Below are 17,514 nucleotides of genomic sequence, written 5' to 3' on the forward strand. Positions count from 1 at the left end.
GCAAGAAACAAACACAACAACTTAAATTAGTACTTCACAATAACCTAAGACATCATGGGGTTGTGGAATAAATTGCAGGAGCAGAACATTGGTGCAAAAAGATATACCATGTTCAAAATCACAGAGGCAGGAAAGAAGCTGGGTAGATGTTGCGCTGTTTATGAAGAATACATATTATACTCTCCACATCATCCTTGGGGGTGGATGTACAAACTGACACCCAAATTCAGGAAATGTTGTTGAATAGGGTGATGCTGAAGTCAACTATAAATAACTAGGAGAGAAGGTGGCAAAAAATTAAGAAAAAGAAAGAGAAATAGTGGAACAGCCAGAAAACAGACTTTTGGAAAGCTTGGTATCAGTAAACCAAGGAAACCAATGAAGGCCTGCAAGGACAGAAAATCCTGCATGGCAGCTCCTGGCCATAAGCCACAGCAAACCATTTCAGAGAGGCCAAAAGACTTATCATTAAATAAAGCATCAATCCATTTAAAACCAGTAGTTTTCTCATTTAAAATATATTAAAATAGGAAGAAAAGTCACATACATCTCAGGATGAACATAAATGATTAGCAAAAAATATGAATTATGTTCCCCTCGGCTACGCATACAAGTCAAAAAGGCCAAAAGCTGGTGGGTGACACAGATGCACATCTCACCTCAGCACAGGGAACGGGCTGCACAGGTCCCTGCCATCCCCACCCAGCCCGGCGCTGCTCAAAATCCACCCTGAGCCGTGTGAGTCGGATGTTCTTTGGGAAAAAGCAGCACACGGAGGGGCCTTCGGCGCTGACTGGTGAGGTGGCTGCAGGCCAAGGCCGCATGAGAACACGGACAGAATCACAGAATGTCCTGAGTTGGAAGGGACCCACAAGGGTCATCGAGTCCAACTGCTGTCCCTGCATGTGACAACCCCACAGGTCACACCGTGTGTCTGAGGGCCTTGTCCAGTCTCTTCTCAAACACTGTCAGGTTGGGGCCGGGACACCTCCCTGGGGAGCCTGTTCCAGTGTCCAGCACCCTCTGGGTGAAGAACCTTTTCCTCATGTCCAACCTGACCCTCCCCGGCACCTCCTCCTGCCGTTCCCTCGGGTTCTGTCGTCGGTCACCAAAGAGATCAAGGCCGTCCCAGTGCAGAGCAGACCAGGGTTTGGCAACAGGCAAATCAGCACCAGCTTTCACCAGTGAAATGGAGAAATAAACTTAACGGCAGAGTCAATTGTACTGTTAAGTGGCATTCTTTATTTTATCAGTGCTGGGGATCATCCTCCATAAGTGCTCCAAAGACTGGATGCTCTTGTGTTGCTTATATTCACATAATTATTACATATACAATTTTTGAAAACTTTGACATACATCTATACTAAGAAATAATTGGTTATGTTAGTTATAATTGTTTAGCTTCTTACTTACAATACATCTATTAATTATTAGTTAAATATAAACCAAGCACTCTGCTTCTAAACAATGTATCACTTAATCTTCTGTCTCCCTCTTGTCAAGCAGAAGGATCTAAAACTTGAAAAACATCCCCTCGTTTTGCAGGTGGCCAGGAAGCATTTCTCCCATGTCAACTGGTTAATGGTGGGTACATCTTTTATAACTTAATCACAGCATACACTAATTCGGCAGCTTCTCTTTCACCAGAACCTTTGAGACGCCAGCGCAATCCTGTAAGAGCTTCAAAGGCGGCGGGTGAGACCTGGAATGACACCAGTATCCCCAGTATCACACAATGTCAGGGGTTGGAAGGGACCTAGAAAGCCCATCCAGTCCAATCCCCCGCCGGAGCAGGAACACCCAGATGAGGTTACACAGGAAGGTGTCCAGGCGGGTTGGAATGTCTGCAGAGGAGGAGACTCCACAGCCTCCCTGGGCAGCCTGGGCCAGGCTCTGGCACCCTCACTGAGAAGAAGTTTCTTCTCATATTTAAGTGGAACCCGCTGTGTTCCAGTTTGCACCCATTGCCCCTTGTCCTATCATTGGTTGTCACTGAGAAGAGCCTGGCTCCATCCTCCTGACACTCCCCCTTTACATATTTATAGACATTAATGAGTCAGCCCTCAGTCTCCTCCAAGCTCCAGAGCCCCAGCTCCTCAGCCTTTCCTCACACGGGAGCTGCTCCACTCCACCATCTCCGTTGCCCTGCGCTGGCCTCTCCCCAGCAGTTCCCCGTCCCCGGCGCCCCCCGGGCGCTCTCCCCGCCAGCGGGCGGCAGCACCGGGCCGGGGAATCGTTGAAAACAACTTCCAGCGGGCTCCGAATCCCCGTATCATGTTTACCGGAGCGAGCTGGACGGTAATTAGACCGTCGTCCCTTTTGTCCGAACAGAATCGATTTAATTTAGTTTAATTCCCGAGGCGGGAGAACCAGCGCGGGCCCGCCGGAACCGCCCCCCGTACCCCGCCGGCCTCTCCGGCCCGGCCATGCCCGCCCCCGGCAGCCCGGGGCTCCGCGCCCGGCCCCATGACGGGGCGGGCCCTGCCGGAGCGTGGGGCCGCGGGCGGGGCCGCCGCCAGCGCTGCTTCCCCGGCCGCCGCCTCCCCAACGGCCGCCGGCGCGGGGGCCGCCATGGGGCTGTGCCTGCCCTGCATGGGGGGCGCCGTCAAGGACGTGGTGGAGACGCCCGACCCGGTGAGTGCGCGGCCGCGGCGGCCCCGGGGCGGTTTCGCTGTCTTCCCTTCTTCCGCCCGGTTGTTTGCGAGCGGGCGGTGACGCCCAGCGGCGCCGGGGCGGGGTGGGGGGAGGACGGGCCGCCTTCCTTAACGTGGGGGCCGAGGCTCCGCGGCCGCGCTCGGTGCGAGGCCTCACGGCCGCCGCGGGGCCCGGGGAGCGGCTGCGGGGGGAGACCCGGCCCAGGCCCGCCCGGGGCTCCCCGGCCCGGGGCTCCCCGGCCCGGGGCTCCCCCGCCCGGGGCTCCCCCGCCCGGGACCTGGCACCGCGTACCCTCCCTGTGTACTGCCCCAGCCGGTTCCTTAGCGCTTGTGCGGAGGGTTTGTGTCATAATCGAGGCCGAGGTGCCCCTCATTTTAACCAGAAACGGGGAAACTCTGCTTTTCTCTCCAGTGCACAGTGATGTTCGCTTTTAACTCACCTTCACAGGGTGAAATTTCTCCTGCGTGCGTCGGAACCCATCCTTGTGCTTTGGTACCCCTCACCTGAGGGTTTCGTTAGGGAAGGGAAATATCCGTCACGTTATTTTCTTTGCTGCCCTTTGAACACAGAAGAGGAACTTTGAATATACATAAAGAATCATGATAAATATCTGGCTGATGTAAATATGCCGTAAGCCTGCAACAAGATAGAAAAGGACAGCAGGGGTGTCATGAACAAGTCTTGCCAACATTGACCACTGTGATTACAAAGTATCATGACTGATTTTTAGGGAGTTCCATTATACATATGACATGTTTAAAAAGATTGTCGCAGAATAGTATTTTTCACGTATTGCTCGGCTCAGCCCTTCTCAGCAGTAATATTTAGATGTCTCTAAAATTTCAGTTTTCCAAGGTTTGTTGGGGACCAAAGGTTACTAAGGGCTTGATTATGTCAAGTGAGCTTCAAGGTTGAAGCACCGCGCTAATTATTTGTCTTTATGAGTACTGGTCTCCAGAAATTACTCTGTTGAATATATATATATATATATATAAAGAACCAAAACCAACCAACCAACCAACCACCACCCCCCACACACAACAGGTACTGTACGCAGTCTTGTGATAATTTTGGTCCTTGGCTGTTAACCACAATTGTACACAGTCAATGCTTGATTTAAAAGAGCCAACTGCAACATGTCCATTAGTTTCCAAAGAACAAGCAACTACAGCGCAATGTGACGCCATGGTGCCACGTAACCAAGCACCTATTTCTGCAGGAATAGTAGCGTGGGGACAGAAAGCAAATAATCAAGTTGCTCGACGTACTTTACTCCAAAAAGGCATTTCACACCACGTGCCTTCTCATTCCAATCTGAATTTTTTGGAGTGAAGGCATCACACAGGCAGCTGAATACGGAGTTCTGGTAGGGTTTGACTGTAGATATGTCAGCAGCTGCTCCTCCAGCACATCAGTCATTAGAACCACTTTGTTCTTGCAGACTGGCAACAGGGGGGAAGATGATGCTAATTGACTTAAGGTTGGCATTTTGTGACAGTTTGCTTTGCAGATTTGAGTCATATTTACAAGTTAAGACTTTTAAAAGAATGTACAGACTGTACTGGAATAGAATTTCACTGTCTTTCACGTTTTATTTAGGAAATAAAAAGAAGACAACTAGCAGAAGCTGCTGAAAAGAGGCAGATGGAGGTAATGTCTGATAAAATGCCATTTATTCAAAATGCGTTTTGGTAACCGGTTTGTGGGGAAAATAGCTCGGGCTTCTGGAGGAACACTAGATACCATGGTTGGATTGTGGGAATTGCCATTAAATATTTTCATAATATTATTAATGTTTTACCTTTGTACTATTTTTATATCTATTTGCAGTAGCGTTTCACAGCTAGGTAGGTGCCCAGAGACCATTGCAAGATAGCTGAGCTTGTTTGAATGGGAGAAGTTTTGCAGTAGTTAGAAAATAACCTAAGAGCTGAAGACCAAGCGCAACATTCTTCTTTTTTTGCCATTATAAAACTTGAATGCGAAAGATTGAAAAATATTTCAAACTGGATTTGTCAGACAGCTGTTGCGGTGGCAATTTCAAGTGGTTCTACACTTGTATTTCTCTTACAAATGCAGGCGGCGGGCACTTGCAAGTTCAGTTTGTCAACCTGGCAACAGTTGAGCACATTTCTCAGCTCAAATTCCAGCAAAGAAGTAGTATTAACTTATTCTGTCTTTTTAAGGTTGCTAATCTTTAACTACTTCAGTATCCTTAAAGTCAGAAGAGGTAGGATGCGAATGTTCTAGCAGAATGTAGAACTAGGCAGCCTATTCCTTCTGTTCTGTTCTTCTCAAAAAAAGGCTTATAACATGCACTATACAAAATCTGCAATAAATCAAAAATGTGTCTTAAGAGATCACAGCTGAACTATGAGGAAAGAGGAACGTGTTGTTTCTATCAGTGTTAGTGACATTATGTATTGAATTAAAAATGGACCGTTATTGATGAGGACCATATTGATCTGGTTTTAAGGGAGTTAGGTGAATAATTGGAGCAACAGCTGAGTGGTGCTTCAGAGTTCCGTTTTAAAAACTATTTGTGTCAGACTACATACTATAAGCGATCCATGTGTCATCTTAAAGCCTTATAGTAATTTAATAGGCAGATGTGTTTTGCTTGGTTTTGCCTTGTAAGTGCTATACCTAACATTGCTTGTAGTCATATCAGCGAACAGCTCCCACCAAGCTCAACTATCCTATAGTTCCCAATACCAGCTACAGAGATTAATATTGATATTCATCATCCTTCTCTTCTAAAGTCACTTATAAGGAATGTTTGCATACATAGCCTTATAAGGCTCCTCGCACACATTTAAATGTGTTATCCTTTGGCCAGTGATACAAACTGCTATCTCAGTAGCATACGGCATGGGGAGGTGGGAGATTTTCTTGGCTCTGTGATGAGAGAGAGAAACTAAAAAGGAGCCTACAATGCTGAGTCACTGTGACAAATAACTTACTATGGAATACATTCAGGCTTTAGCAAGGAGGCAGCTGATAGTGATTCAGTGACTGACTAGTGCCTCCTAGATTTTCCTCCTTGGGAAAGATTCAGTTTAATGGCATGAAGTGCCAGCAAAAAGTCATTCTTGGTGTTACCAAGTCAATATCTCTAATTATAGACATAGTTAGAACTGTCAAGTTACATTATACATCGCATAATATGTACTTTTTTTTGACGTATAGCATACCCCTGCTATGAAGCGATTCAGTACGTCCCATTAAAAACACTGGTTTTCAGATGCTGGAAATTTTGCCAAACTTCAACTGTTTGGCCGTGTTAATTCAAGCATCTCCCCTCTTTTGGTTGCTCAACTTTGCAGGCTTATGAATGTCCTATTTAGCATTCTGGCTTAGCACTCCATAGCACAGCTTAAACCAAAATAGATAGTTTTCTCTTTAAAAAAACCCAGACCTTCCAAGTGCAAAATGGGTACTGTTTTGAGGCAGAAGGTACAAGAAGGTCACAATTCAACCAAACATTTAGTACCAGTGAAGTCAAATTTGCATGTGCTCAGTCATGGCCTTTTTTTTTCAGAAGGGGCCGGGAGGGTGGGCGGTGAACGGTGTCTTACTTTCTCCCTCTAGTCTGACAGACCCATACTCAGACAAGGAAACAAGATCTCACCTCGAGAAGGAGCTTGCTCAGGACCATGGACCCAGAGGAGGGGATCAGAGAGCAAGCCTGAGCTACTTTGTTCTGGCCCTTAGGTCACGTACCTGCCATTGAAACAGCAGAAACATCAAGAAACAAAACCCCCCAGTGGCCAAAAAGCTGCATCCTAACCCCTTTTCAATTCTCACAATTCCCTTTCTGTTTACACTGCCCGGCACAGCTGCCGATTAAATTCTCAAATATTCATGCTATCTCCTACCGCCACGTGACCGACACTGCTTCCTTTAGGAGACAATTTGCTGTCTTGCTGAACGTAAATAAGATGGAAAAGTTAAAAGGCAATTCTGTTACCTTTTCAGCCAGCCCATCCTTGGCCATGGCAGCATGGGATCAAGGAGCCTGAGCAAAATGATACCTCCTGTGTTCCCATCAGGCTGCTCACCCAGCTGATGTCCCTTTCATCTCTTGCCTCCAGAGACACCCAACAGCATCAACCCTGAAATTCCTGAGATACCATGCTAACTGATACATTATGGGGAAGATGGACAGAAGGGCAGAGGAGCAGCAGCTGGGCATGGTCCCCTGTGCAAGGGCACCCACCACAGCTGGAACACAGGCAGGGGGAGAGGGGCTAGCTGTCTGGCAGGGAAGGGAAAAAATATGCCAGCAAATGAAGAGGCACAATTTACAAACAAGGAGGCTTAAGTGTCAGCAGTAAAAGCAAAAAGTAGTAACTCTAAGATCATAGAATCATAGAATCATTTTTGTTGGAAGAGAGCCTCAAGATCATCAAGTCCAACCATAACCTAACTCTAGCACTAAACCATGTCCCTAAGAACTTCGTGTAAACACCTTTTAAACCCCTCCAGGGATGGTGACTCCACCACTTTTGTGGGCAGCTTGTTCCAATGCCCGACAACCCTTTCGGTGAAGAATTTTTTCCTCATATCCAATCTAAACCTCCCCTGGTGCAACTTGAGCAGCTGCACTTTTAAATTGGCTGCCCATCCTAGATCCAAAATGAAAATAGTAGCTCCATTTGCAATAGAATAAAGCCTTAAACCAGTCCAATGTAAGAGTGCGATGTCAGCTATCATTGCAGACTTGGTCTTCTGCTGACTCATGAAGAAAGGTACCAAGGCCACTGAGCAAGTGCCAAGCTAAGTCATATCCCAAGATTTCTTAGAAAGGCCAGTACTATAAAGCTTAACACTAACAATACCCACAAAAAGCTGTCTGAAAATGTTACAAATGACTGAATGTTAAAAGTTGGAGACCTCACGACAGTGTCAGTGAGATAGATGTGTAGCCAAAACACGTATCTTAAAAACAAGAAGCTAGACATGGAAGACTGTGCCAATGAAGACACTGCATCCGTATTTCAAGTGTTTTCATGACTGAAGATGAAAGGTCCTTTCCTGGCTCTGAGCAGTATCTGAGCAGTATTCCAGGGGCTGGTTTTGAAGGGCTCTAGAGCATGTTCTAGACTGTGTTCCAGATCACTTGAAGGTTCTAGATCACGTTCTAGGTCACTTGAAAGTTCTAGAGCGGTTCTAGATTGGGTTCTAGATTATGTTCTAGGTCACTTGAAAGTTCTAGAGTGTGTTCTAGATTTCTTGCCCGGTCCAGGTCAGGTTTTAGCTCACTTGACAGTCCACTAGACAGTTACTTGATGGTGTCTGTCTGGCCTACTCCTTGTTTCTACAGGTCAAGTTGATGGCTCCACATTAGCTGGTAGAGTGTGGTCTAGATCAACTCACGGTTCTAGATCAAGTTCTAGGCCAGGTTCTAGCTCGCTTGAAAGTTCCAGATCAGGTTCTAGGCTGGGTTCTAGCTCGCTTGAAAGTTCTAGATCGTGTTCTAGATGGGTTCTAGCTCGCTTGAAAGTTCTAGATCATGTTCTAGGCTGGGTTCTAGCTTGTTTGAAAGTTCTAGATTGTGTTGCAGAGTAGAGATCCCTGGAGAGGGATTGTGTTCTGAGAGGGGGTGATCCTAGAATATAGTAATGGGCAAAATTCGAGCTCCATTGATATCAATTGCCAGTCAAGAATTCTAGTTTGTTTCCTTGTTATTTATTTCTTCCCAGTGTACTTAGAATTGCATTCAAAATGAATAATAAGAGAATCATCCTGCAAAATACCTTTTGGGCTCTGTTGGACATGTTGGGCCCTGTCGGGTTTTTTCAGGCTCTGTCAAGCTCTTTTGGACCCTGTCGGGCTCTGTCAAGCTCTGTCGAGCCCTTTCAAGCCCTGTTGGGCTCTGTAGAGCTCTGTAGGGCTCTGATGGGCCCTGTCAGGCTCTGTTGGGATCTGTTGGGCCCTGTCAAGCCCTGTCAGGCTTTGTTGGGCCTTGCTGGGTTCTGTCGTGCTCTATCAGGCCCTGTCAGGTTTCTTTATATGAAAAATATAATTTATGAAAAATATAATTTTATTTTAAGATATAATTTTAAAGAATAAAAATATTTGTCTTTTTCTTTGTGTTGATAACAACTTCAGCTGGCTAAGATGCGATTGTCTTTAGGAGTGTAAAAGAACAAAGATACATTTATTTTAAAATAAACCTGACGCATCTATTTTCAATTGTCAGAAATGAACATTTAGAGATTTGTTTCCTTCTCTAGTTCACAACCGGTAAACTGACTCAGGTAGCAAAATCCCTATGGATTTATCAGGTATTTTGATTTTTGCTAGACTGGCACTTTTCATTAAGAAACATCTATCATTAAAATTTTAACCTGTCTGCAATCCTCACTGTTTGTGTATCCTGAGAGGGATCATTTAAACCAAACAGGACTCCCAAGAGCTGGCAGAGTCCTGTTGAACAGCTTTCTGTGGCTCTGCCCCTCCCATCGCTTGCCCTCCCAGCAGCCAGGCCCAGGACACTGCTCACAAGCTGTCTCCACTTCCATTTGATGCCTGCAAATATACGCCAAGTTCTAATTATGCTTGACATTCCTCTAGAAATTCAGATTTCTCTTCCTCTCCCCGCCTTGAAAATGCCAGATTCCTCCTGTAGTCTATTTAGAGGGAGCAAAGCTAAGGCTTATCTAATTAGAGCTGAGTCTCCAGTTATCCCTTCACTCCATATACCAGGAACTAAAGCAAATTCTGCCAGGGAGGGGTCACATCTAGACTAGTCTACCAGCATTATGCAATGCAAGGAGGTGTGCTGTGCACGAAGGAGTTTCTGCTGGGAAGAGAAACAGCTCAGTGTCACAGCTTCCTCTTCGAGCCTCCGAAACTCACGGATTCAGAAAGATTTGGTTTTCCCTCAGTACAAAACACCCTTCTTTTGGGGAGTGAGAGCCAGCCCTGCTCGGGCTTTGCTAATCTCTCCCTTTAGCGAGGTGTGCCAGGAGCTTAGGAGGCACCGCTCACAGTCGTCGGGTGCCTCTCAGAGCTCCCTGGTGAATGGCAATGTAAAGGATTCAATGCGTGTGCCCAAGTGTCGAGCAAACACTGCCTGTTGAAGAGCTTAAGGGGAGGAAATGCTTTCCAGACACACGAGCCTTTTCTAACGGAATTGCTGCTCCGTAGGATGTCAGATGCGTAATGCCAATGCCATAAATGTCACCATACAGCAGTTTTCATTCACAAAATATATGATTGATGTCAAGAAAACCCAAAGAAATATATATCCCTTTTAATTTCTCTTACCCTTGTTCCTTATTTGGGGCTTTGGGAAACAGGCTTCAGGAGAGGCTTTGAACAGTCATGCAAAATCAATCATGTCCAGCTTTCAGAGGGTGGAGAAAAAAGCTAAAAAAAAATTGCCACATCTTTTGGGAGGTCGAGAAAGGCTCACAGCCCTGGCAGATAACTCCTGCACAAGTCTGGTGCCTTCACAGCCTGACTCCCCAACCCACTGCACCCCATGGTGCTGCCAGCACAGCCCACCCTTGGGGAACAGTGGCTGGTGTGTCCCAGGGACCTGCAACACATTTTTGTTAGGAAGGATGTCAGGCCAGAAGCCGGATGGAAAAAATCCACCAGTGCAGGTAGAAGAGTTCATAGAATCATTTTTGTTGGAAGAGAGCCTCAAGATCATCGAGTCCAACCATAACCTAAATCTAGCACTAAACCATGTCCCCAAGTACCTCACCTACACATCTTTTAAACCCCTCCAGGGATGGTGACTCCACCACTCCCCTGGGCAGCCTGCTCCAATGCCCGACAACGCTTTCAGTGAAGAATTTTTTCCTAAAATCCAATCTGAACCTCTCCTGGCACAACTTGAGGCCATTTCCTCTCATTCTGTCACTTGCTACTTGGGAGAAGAGACCAACCCCCTCCATGCTACAACCTCCTTTCAGGCAGTTGTAGACAACGATAAGGTCTCCCCTCAGCCTCCTTTTCTCCAGGCTGAACAGCCCCAGATCCCTCAGCCACTCCTCATAAGTTGTGTGCTTTCTCCAAAATTATTGTACCCTGATTAAAAAATAGTATTTTTTTTCTAACTTGTTTGGGGCACACACACACAATGAAGAGCAGATGGAGCCAGAGTCACCTTACAAGAGTGTGGTCAAACGAACCCAAGTGAACAGGTAACGTGGATGGCAGCAAGCCCCGAGCCCACGCGGTCAGCAGTGTCTCTTTGCTCCCATTACACCGAGCTCAGGCTGGGACAGCGCTGTGTCTCTTCACCTGCTCTGGCTCCAGGAACCCCGGAAAGGGTCGTCTTCTCCATATCTAGGGAAGCTAACCTGTTTTTTCTTATGACTTTTGTCCTGTTTACTTTATTTTACATTTCCCTAAGCCAAAAGCTTCATATATTTATATGCTGTTGTTCCAAATTGTGTTCCATAACAAACATTAGCAATTTTATCACTGGGAATTTTTATGGGTAAAGTTTTCAATTAACCACCCAGCCATTCATATACAGCCCCACGTTCAAGTTTTAATATGTTTCTATTTATTCTGCTTAAAAACAAGCATCTCCAGACAGAAAAGACTGACAGGCACATGAAAGATCACTTTACTCTCCTTCCCCAATCAGTACAGATACATGAAGTGTGGTATAAACTGAAGCATGCTTAACTCACATTGTGGGAAACCTTGGAAAGATTCTTTCCAGAATAGTGCTATGTATGTATGTATGTAAAACATTTTCTTTCTAGGTTCGCAGTGTTAACTGTTTGTTTGTAGTTCTGATGTTCCTACCATCTAGTCCAGGTCCTCATCAGACTCACCATGAGGATGTGACGCAGGCAGTTGACAACATCTGTGTCCTACTGCTATCCACACATCCTGTGAAGCTGAAGGGTAGACTGTTACACAGGTTATTTCTTGCAGATCACAATTTAGAAATTGGATTTCTCACAGCCTGGGCTAGCACTACTATAATAACACAACCTTTTTTCTTCCTCACATGTAGAGTTCCCATCGATTTCTCTAGTAACTACGCAGAGCTTGTGACTTTCTCTGCCCGCTTATTGAGTGGTAGAATAGAAGCTGTCATTCCAATTTCCATCACCTAGATCCTATTCTCTAGGGAGCCTTTTGATAAAAAGAGATGGAAGAAGTGAACGGATGATGAAACAGCTAAAGTTCTTGGAAGTTCTGTCTGTCCAAATTGTCTCTTCCCAGTTAATTCTGTTAGGAATGGCGAGAATAGGCCATGACTATGGAAAAAAAAACCAAAAAAACACAGACTAAAAACTTTTGGGGATTTTGGGAAGGGAAGTTCTGGTTTTGCATCTTAGGATGCAAAGCAGGTACATGTAATGGCATTAAATATGTTGACCTGGATGTAATAACAATATTAAACAAAACCACCTTCGCATATCTATGAGACCAATAGCTCACAGTATGAAGAAGCATCCTGAAAGGTCTGGGTTTATGTAATAATAGCATTACTTGGTGTTTCACTCTTTTCATGCAAACCAGAGTTCACAAAATGCTGTGGCCAAGACTTGCAGTTTGGTTTCTATCCAGAAAAAGAGCTAAGTGGTCTTACCCAAATGTGTTTTCTCCCAGGCTTCCTCTCGAGGGATTAAGAACGTTTACTCTGTAGAGCAAAAGAAAAAGAAACAGGAAGAAATAGAAAAAAGAATGGCAGCTTCGGGTTCTGGAGGAGAAGGAGGACTAAGAGTAAGTTCAAAAAAGAAACGTGATCCAACTGTGCTTATATTCACTGAGAAAATCCTGTTTTGCTGTTGTCTACAAGAGGGAATAACTTGAGGAAAAGCCAAGAGGAAGGGAAATGGAATAGAAGTGGAAGTATGTGTCATTATCACAGAGTGTTCTCAATGAGACTTCATTTCTAGGACACAAAGGCAGCAAGGATGGCAGAGAGCTGCTTTTTTTTTTTTTCCTCCTCTTCTTCCCCAGTTTCTGTACTTACAACACATCAGTTCTACGGTACTCAGCACTGGGCACCTCCTCACCAGGTCGACCTGTATTCAGCATCCCTTTTCAGTACCAGTTGAGATTCTCTCCTTTCCCTCAGAGTTTATAGAAAATGTTTGATCTAAGTAAGGGAATGGCTGTGGGTTTCATGTACCTATCCTTCTTTACAAAAAAACCCATAGCAACAGCATAGACTGATGACTTTACTGCTACTACTACCCCTTTTCTAATATAAACTTAGTCTCAGAAGGCCAGACAGAGGTGTAATGAAGAATTAGAATCTCTCCAAGGCAATAGATGCATCTGGTTATTGCAACACAGGCCTCCTAAGCCTTCACGTCTTTCCCTCACTGCTTTAGATGACTCAGGAGTGGGAGTTTGTGGAAGAAGTTGCTGATGGGCTGCATGTTTCTCACTTGCATTACAATAGGGAGTTTATTGTCTTTAGACAGCCTTGTGATTATTTTTTTTTATTTGTGGAGTTTTGTTTGTTTGTTTTATTTCCCTTACCTTCATACAAACCTGTGGTGCATTTTGTTGTTTTTTGTCTTTAGTGGCAGGTTGGATAAAGAAATACAACTTACGGAGAGAAGACTGATGTTTACTGCCATTAACTTGCCAGTTTGTGCAGCAGAGCGGCACTTACCCATCATGTGGCTTTTGCTGTTTGCATATGAAGACCCAGCAGTACTTTGCCATCGTGGGAGGACAGATGTGGAAACATCCAATAAGAAACTTAAGAACTAACTCTGAACACTAAGTTTTGGCCAAATTTGTTTGGTTTATGTGCATGTTTTTATTGCTTGCCTGTCAAGGGTGGGGAGATGGGTTTCCTCTCGTGGAAGTAGTCTCCTTACCTGTAGTCAGTCCATATGAGTATGTTGTCTGGTCAGTTAATGTATGTATGTATGTATGTCTGTGTGTGACTGGCTTAAGCACAGCTCAGGTGCCCACGTGTTGTTTTCAATGCTTATTTCAAGCTCTACAATTCAAATTTTCCCTAAGTCCTTACATAGAAAGCTGTTCTTAAATATATATATTTGAATATGTGGGTGACAGCATTTCTTTTCAGTTTCCTAATGACTTCTGAACTGCTTAGGGATTTAGTGCCTTTTTCAGAAAAGAAAGTAGACTCATGGTGGGTCCTTGAAAATGGAGGCATTTTGTCACACTAGTTGAAAAAAATAGAAACCTTTATAAACGCTGTATACTTGCATAGCAAGAAAGCTGTTTTGTTATGAGTCTAATAATTGTTCTCATTTTCTGATGTGGATTTCTGATTCTGTAAGTATTTATAGTGAACACTGGAAGTTAAATTAAAAACACTGTCATTGTTTTCCTTTATTACCACAAGAGGGCAATGCTGCACTTCTGAGGATTTTGAAAAAAGGCAAAAGACTTACTATGTCATCTCTTAGATTGTTCATTTCCTAAAGTTTCTGTAGTATCTAGGTGGGTTTGTTACAGTGCAGTAATATTTGCCAAATGCCCAAAGCTCTGTCACTTTTAATCTGTATCAGCAATGTCTGTAATCCCTCTCTCCAATGTGAAGCTGCCCTTGATTATTTCAAGCTACCTAAACTGGGATGTTACAACTAGATTTTCAAACTAGTGGCCTTGAGCTGCTGCCTTGATAGATGAGGGAGATTTGTTGCAGTACGATCAAGACTCAGAATTTAGCCAGAGAGCATTTTGCTTGGCCTCAGTGTGATACTGGCCCCATTTTTGACCTAGTTTAGGCTATAGAGGCTTTTTTTTCTCCCCTTTATTTTTAAAACTAAATATTTCTTCTTTTACCTCCCCAGATAGCGTCTCACGCTGTCTTAGGAGCACGGACCTAACACAATGAGTTTCCTGGCTTAGCCTTTGGAATTGAGTTGAGAAGAGAGACTTCTCAATATGAATATAATGGTGTTTGAGCTAAAAGGCCGTGTCCTTCAGTTTCCTTTGATTGCTGGCAATTGCTCTCTTCAGTGTATTAGTTGGTCATAGTGAATTTTAAGTCTAATGAAAATGCATTGAAATATAATAAAATATACTAAACATTCATTTGAAATGTGAATTTCAGTCCGACATCTGACACAGTGGGTGTCTGACAAAGACACTTAAGCAGCACTTCGCACTTGGTTGGTCACTTGGGATATTTCAAAGTTAATCCATTCTTCTTTTCACTCTCCATCATGTTGCTCCCCCGAAAACCATATGGGGAGGAAATAACCATCAGCCTCCTTTTGGCAGCTTTTCTCAAAGGTGGGAGTAAAGGTCTGAATCACCTCAGACTGAGTAGACCATGTATTGAAGGGGCAATTCTTGCAGTTCAGGATTACCATGGAAGAAAATACTGCTCTCTCTCCATCCTTTGAGTAAAAAACAGATAGTCTGTGCTTCTTACAAGTCCTTGTTTTGAATGTCAACATTACTCCTACAGCTAAGAAGCAGAGGATTAGGGGTACGTAGCTCTATATTACAAATAGCTAATTGATAAAGATATTTTTAAAGAGCTTTCTACACCATACCCATCTAACTGTTTGAATGGCCACTCTGAACTGACTCAGGGAAATGATTTGGGTAAATAAGAACACTTCATGTCGGTTTAAGCTTTTTGCTAACATTAATTTCAGTTCAGAATAAAAACAAACCCAGTAGTACACAATTGATGGCTACCTAAGTGTACCATTAAATGGTAAGGCTGAGAGATGTGGATCAAAGCTGCTCTGTACCTGTAGAAATAGACACTTCCCCTCTCTTTCTTACCACTTAGTCCTGTGCTAAGTAAATAGAAACACAAGACAAATTTTGCCTTTATTTCCCCTAATCCTAGGTGTTTGCTTCACCTTAGAGGCTGTTAAAACACACCCATTCATATAGATTATCTGGGCAGTTGACATTTTGTTTGCTTTACAGCAGTACCACTGTTCCTCTTCTCTCCACCTTCTGAAAGCATTTTCAGTTTCCTGCAGATCAGTCAAAAAACTCACGGCAGTCAAAGACGAATGCTCGCAAGCCGAACCAAAAGGGCAGACTCCTGCTGACTGCGACAGCATCATCTTTGCTGGAGTAGTAGAAAATGAAACCACCTGCTACTGTGTGTTGTGAAAATACACATGATGATGCCAGGGAGAGAGTGTTGAGGGCGGAACCCCCCTGAAGTTTGGGAGGACACAGAAGCTGCGTCTCCACAGGGGTAGGTCGCGCCGCTGCGGGCCCTTAGGAAACGAGATGACTTCAGCGTGCGGATTTGGCACGGGGACAGACTAAGTAGTTGGGACGCAGCTCATCAGGTACAAGCGGTGCCAGCAGTTGGACTGGGATGGAAAAACCTCTCCAGCGCCATAAATGTTCGCGTGATCCCACGTGTCTGTTCCATCTTGCGTTAGATTCCTAACATACCACAGGCTAGGAAAGTAGGAGACACAAAGCCAAGAAAAAACACTTTGCTGCCTCTCGGTCAGGTACTGCCTATCGGCACTAACAAGGCAGCATAAAACCTAAGCCCCAAAAGAACCAAGCCCTTGGAAACGTCCCTAGCAAATGCTTCTGTAACACTGTGGGGCCACAAACAGTTCATCTCCCTGCTCCAGAATGAACGCGTGTAATTAATTCAGCGTTGCATCTTAAGTTACAAGAAACTTGCTAAACCTTCCCACACATATACTGACACCTCCCTGTTTCATCCATCCCCACTGGCAGCCCTTGAACTAGTTTCCATAGATTTTATAAATCACCTCTAAAATGCTGCTGGGAAAAAGGTGGTAACGCAAAGGATGGAGCAATTGTCACTATAATAAAGATAATAAAAAAATCTTAATCAGTTATGTAAATAATCTTGCTTGGAAGAAAAACTCCAGTTAATACACGAACAGGGAGGTGACAGAAGGTACCTCCCATAATGAGCACTAACAGATGTTCCAGTTACATTTCCAAACTAATTCTTAATTGCTTCCAGCATGGCAATGCTTATTTGACATCATACAATAATAGTAGTTTTATAAAGTAATCTTACATAATTTAGCCATCTTGAGTTTTAGCACAGTTACTCATTCACAGCCAACAGGAGCTCCCATGGAGTTTGTTCTACAACCCAACGAGGACTCTGAGAAGAGTCTTCACTGCAGCTCATAACAGTTCAACTCTTTAGAATTTTCAGCCTCCTCAACACTCATGTTCAGCTGAGTTATGCAGTGATAGAATAAGCAAAAATCACTGCACAGCACTTCTCCTTACAGTCATCTTCCAGGGCTAGTTCAGCATCTCATCACCTTTTAAGAAGAAACTATTTCCCAGTCTCAGCAGAGCCTCCCCCACCTGGGAGGGATGAGAGCTGCAGGTCTCCCCGCTTGGTAACTTGCCATCCAGCTCAGCCCCCTAAAAATCACACTCAGTACCGTCACATCATACACCGTGGCACAGAAACCTCTAGAATCCTGCTGCTCAGCTTCAGCTTTTTAAGTTGAGCCTTAGGCTCCTAACTCATCTAAACAGTCCAAGTCACAATAAATTTCCCAACTCCTACACTGCTATAGGGTCTTGTGCCCTAAGAAAATGCCGTTTATATCATTAGTAACACTTAACTTCTAAATAAGACATTCCCAGCTCCTTCCTCCAAAGCTCACTAGCTTACCACATTTTTTTAATTTGCTTTATTGATGCTTTAATTTCCTCCTCTGCCATCCACACCCACACCAGGTGCATCAAATGCAGTGAGTCCCACCTGCAGCTTTTTACACAGATTAGGTGGTAGTGGCAATGCTGTAAAAGGTTCTTTATAGGTCTCCCTTTCTGGAACTAAGTTGAAGTTTCAAGCCAGGAAATGGCTTAATCTGATTTTTTTTTTTAAGATGCTTGAGCACCCTGAATGAAAAAAACCCACTATTTTGATAGTTACAGTTCAAG

At 44.3% G+C, this 17,514-nt stretch overlaps 1 protein-coding gene across 1 annotated transcript; it reads left to right on the plus strand.

The window, feature by feature from the left end:
* Positions 1–2,505: 2,505 nt before the first annotated feature.
* Positions 2,506–14,670, plus strand: SVIP (small VCP interacting protein). The gene is made up of 4 exons (XM_065636593.1): positions 2,506–2,634; positions 4,255–4,305; positions 12,250–12,363; positions 13,176–14,670. Exons 1-4 carry the CDS (start codon positions 2,572–2,574, stop codon positions 13,188–13,190), a joined length of 243 nt encoding a protein of 80 aa, XP_065492665.1. The 5' UTR covers positions 2,506–2,571; the 3' UTR covers positions 13,191–14,670.
* The last annotated feature ends 2,844 nt before the right edge of the window (positions 14,671–17,514 follow it).

This window comes from Caloenas nicobarica, chromosome 5 (assembly GCF_036013445.1).
Source record: "Caloenas nicobarica isolate bCalNic1 chromosome 5, bCalNic1.hap1, whole genome shotgun sequence".
In the NCBI taxonomy this organism is placed as follows: Eukaryota; Metazoa; Chordata; class Aves; order Columbiformes; family Columbidae; genus Caloenas; species Caloenas nicobarica.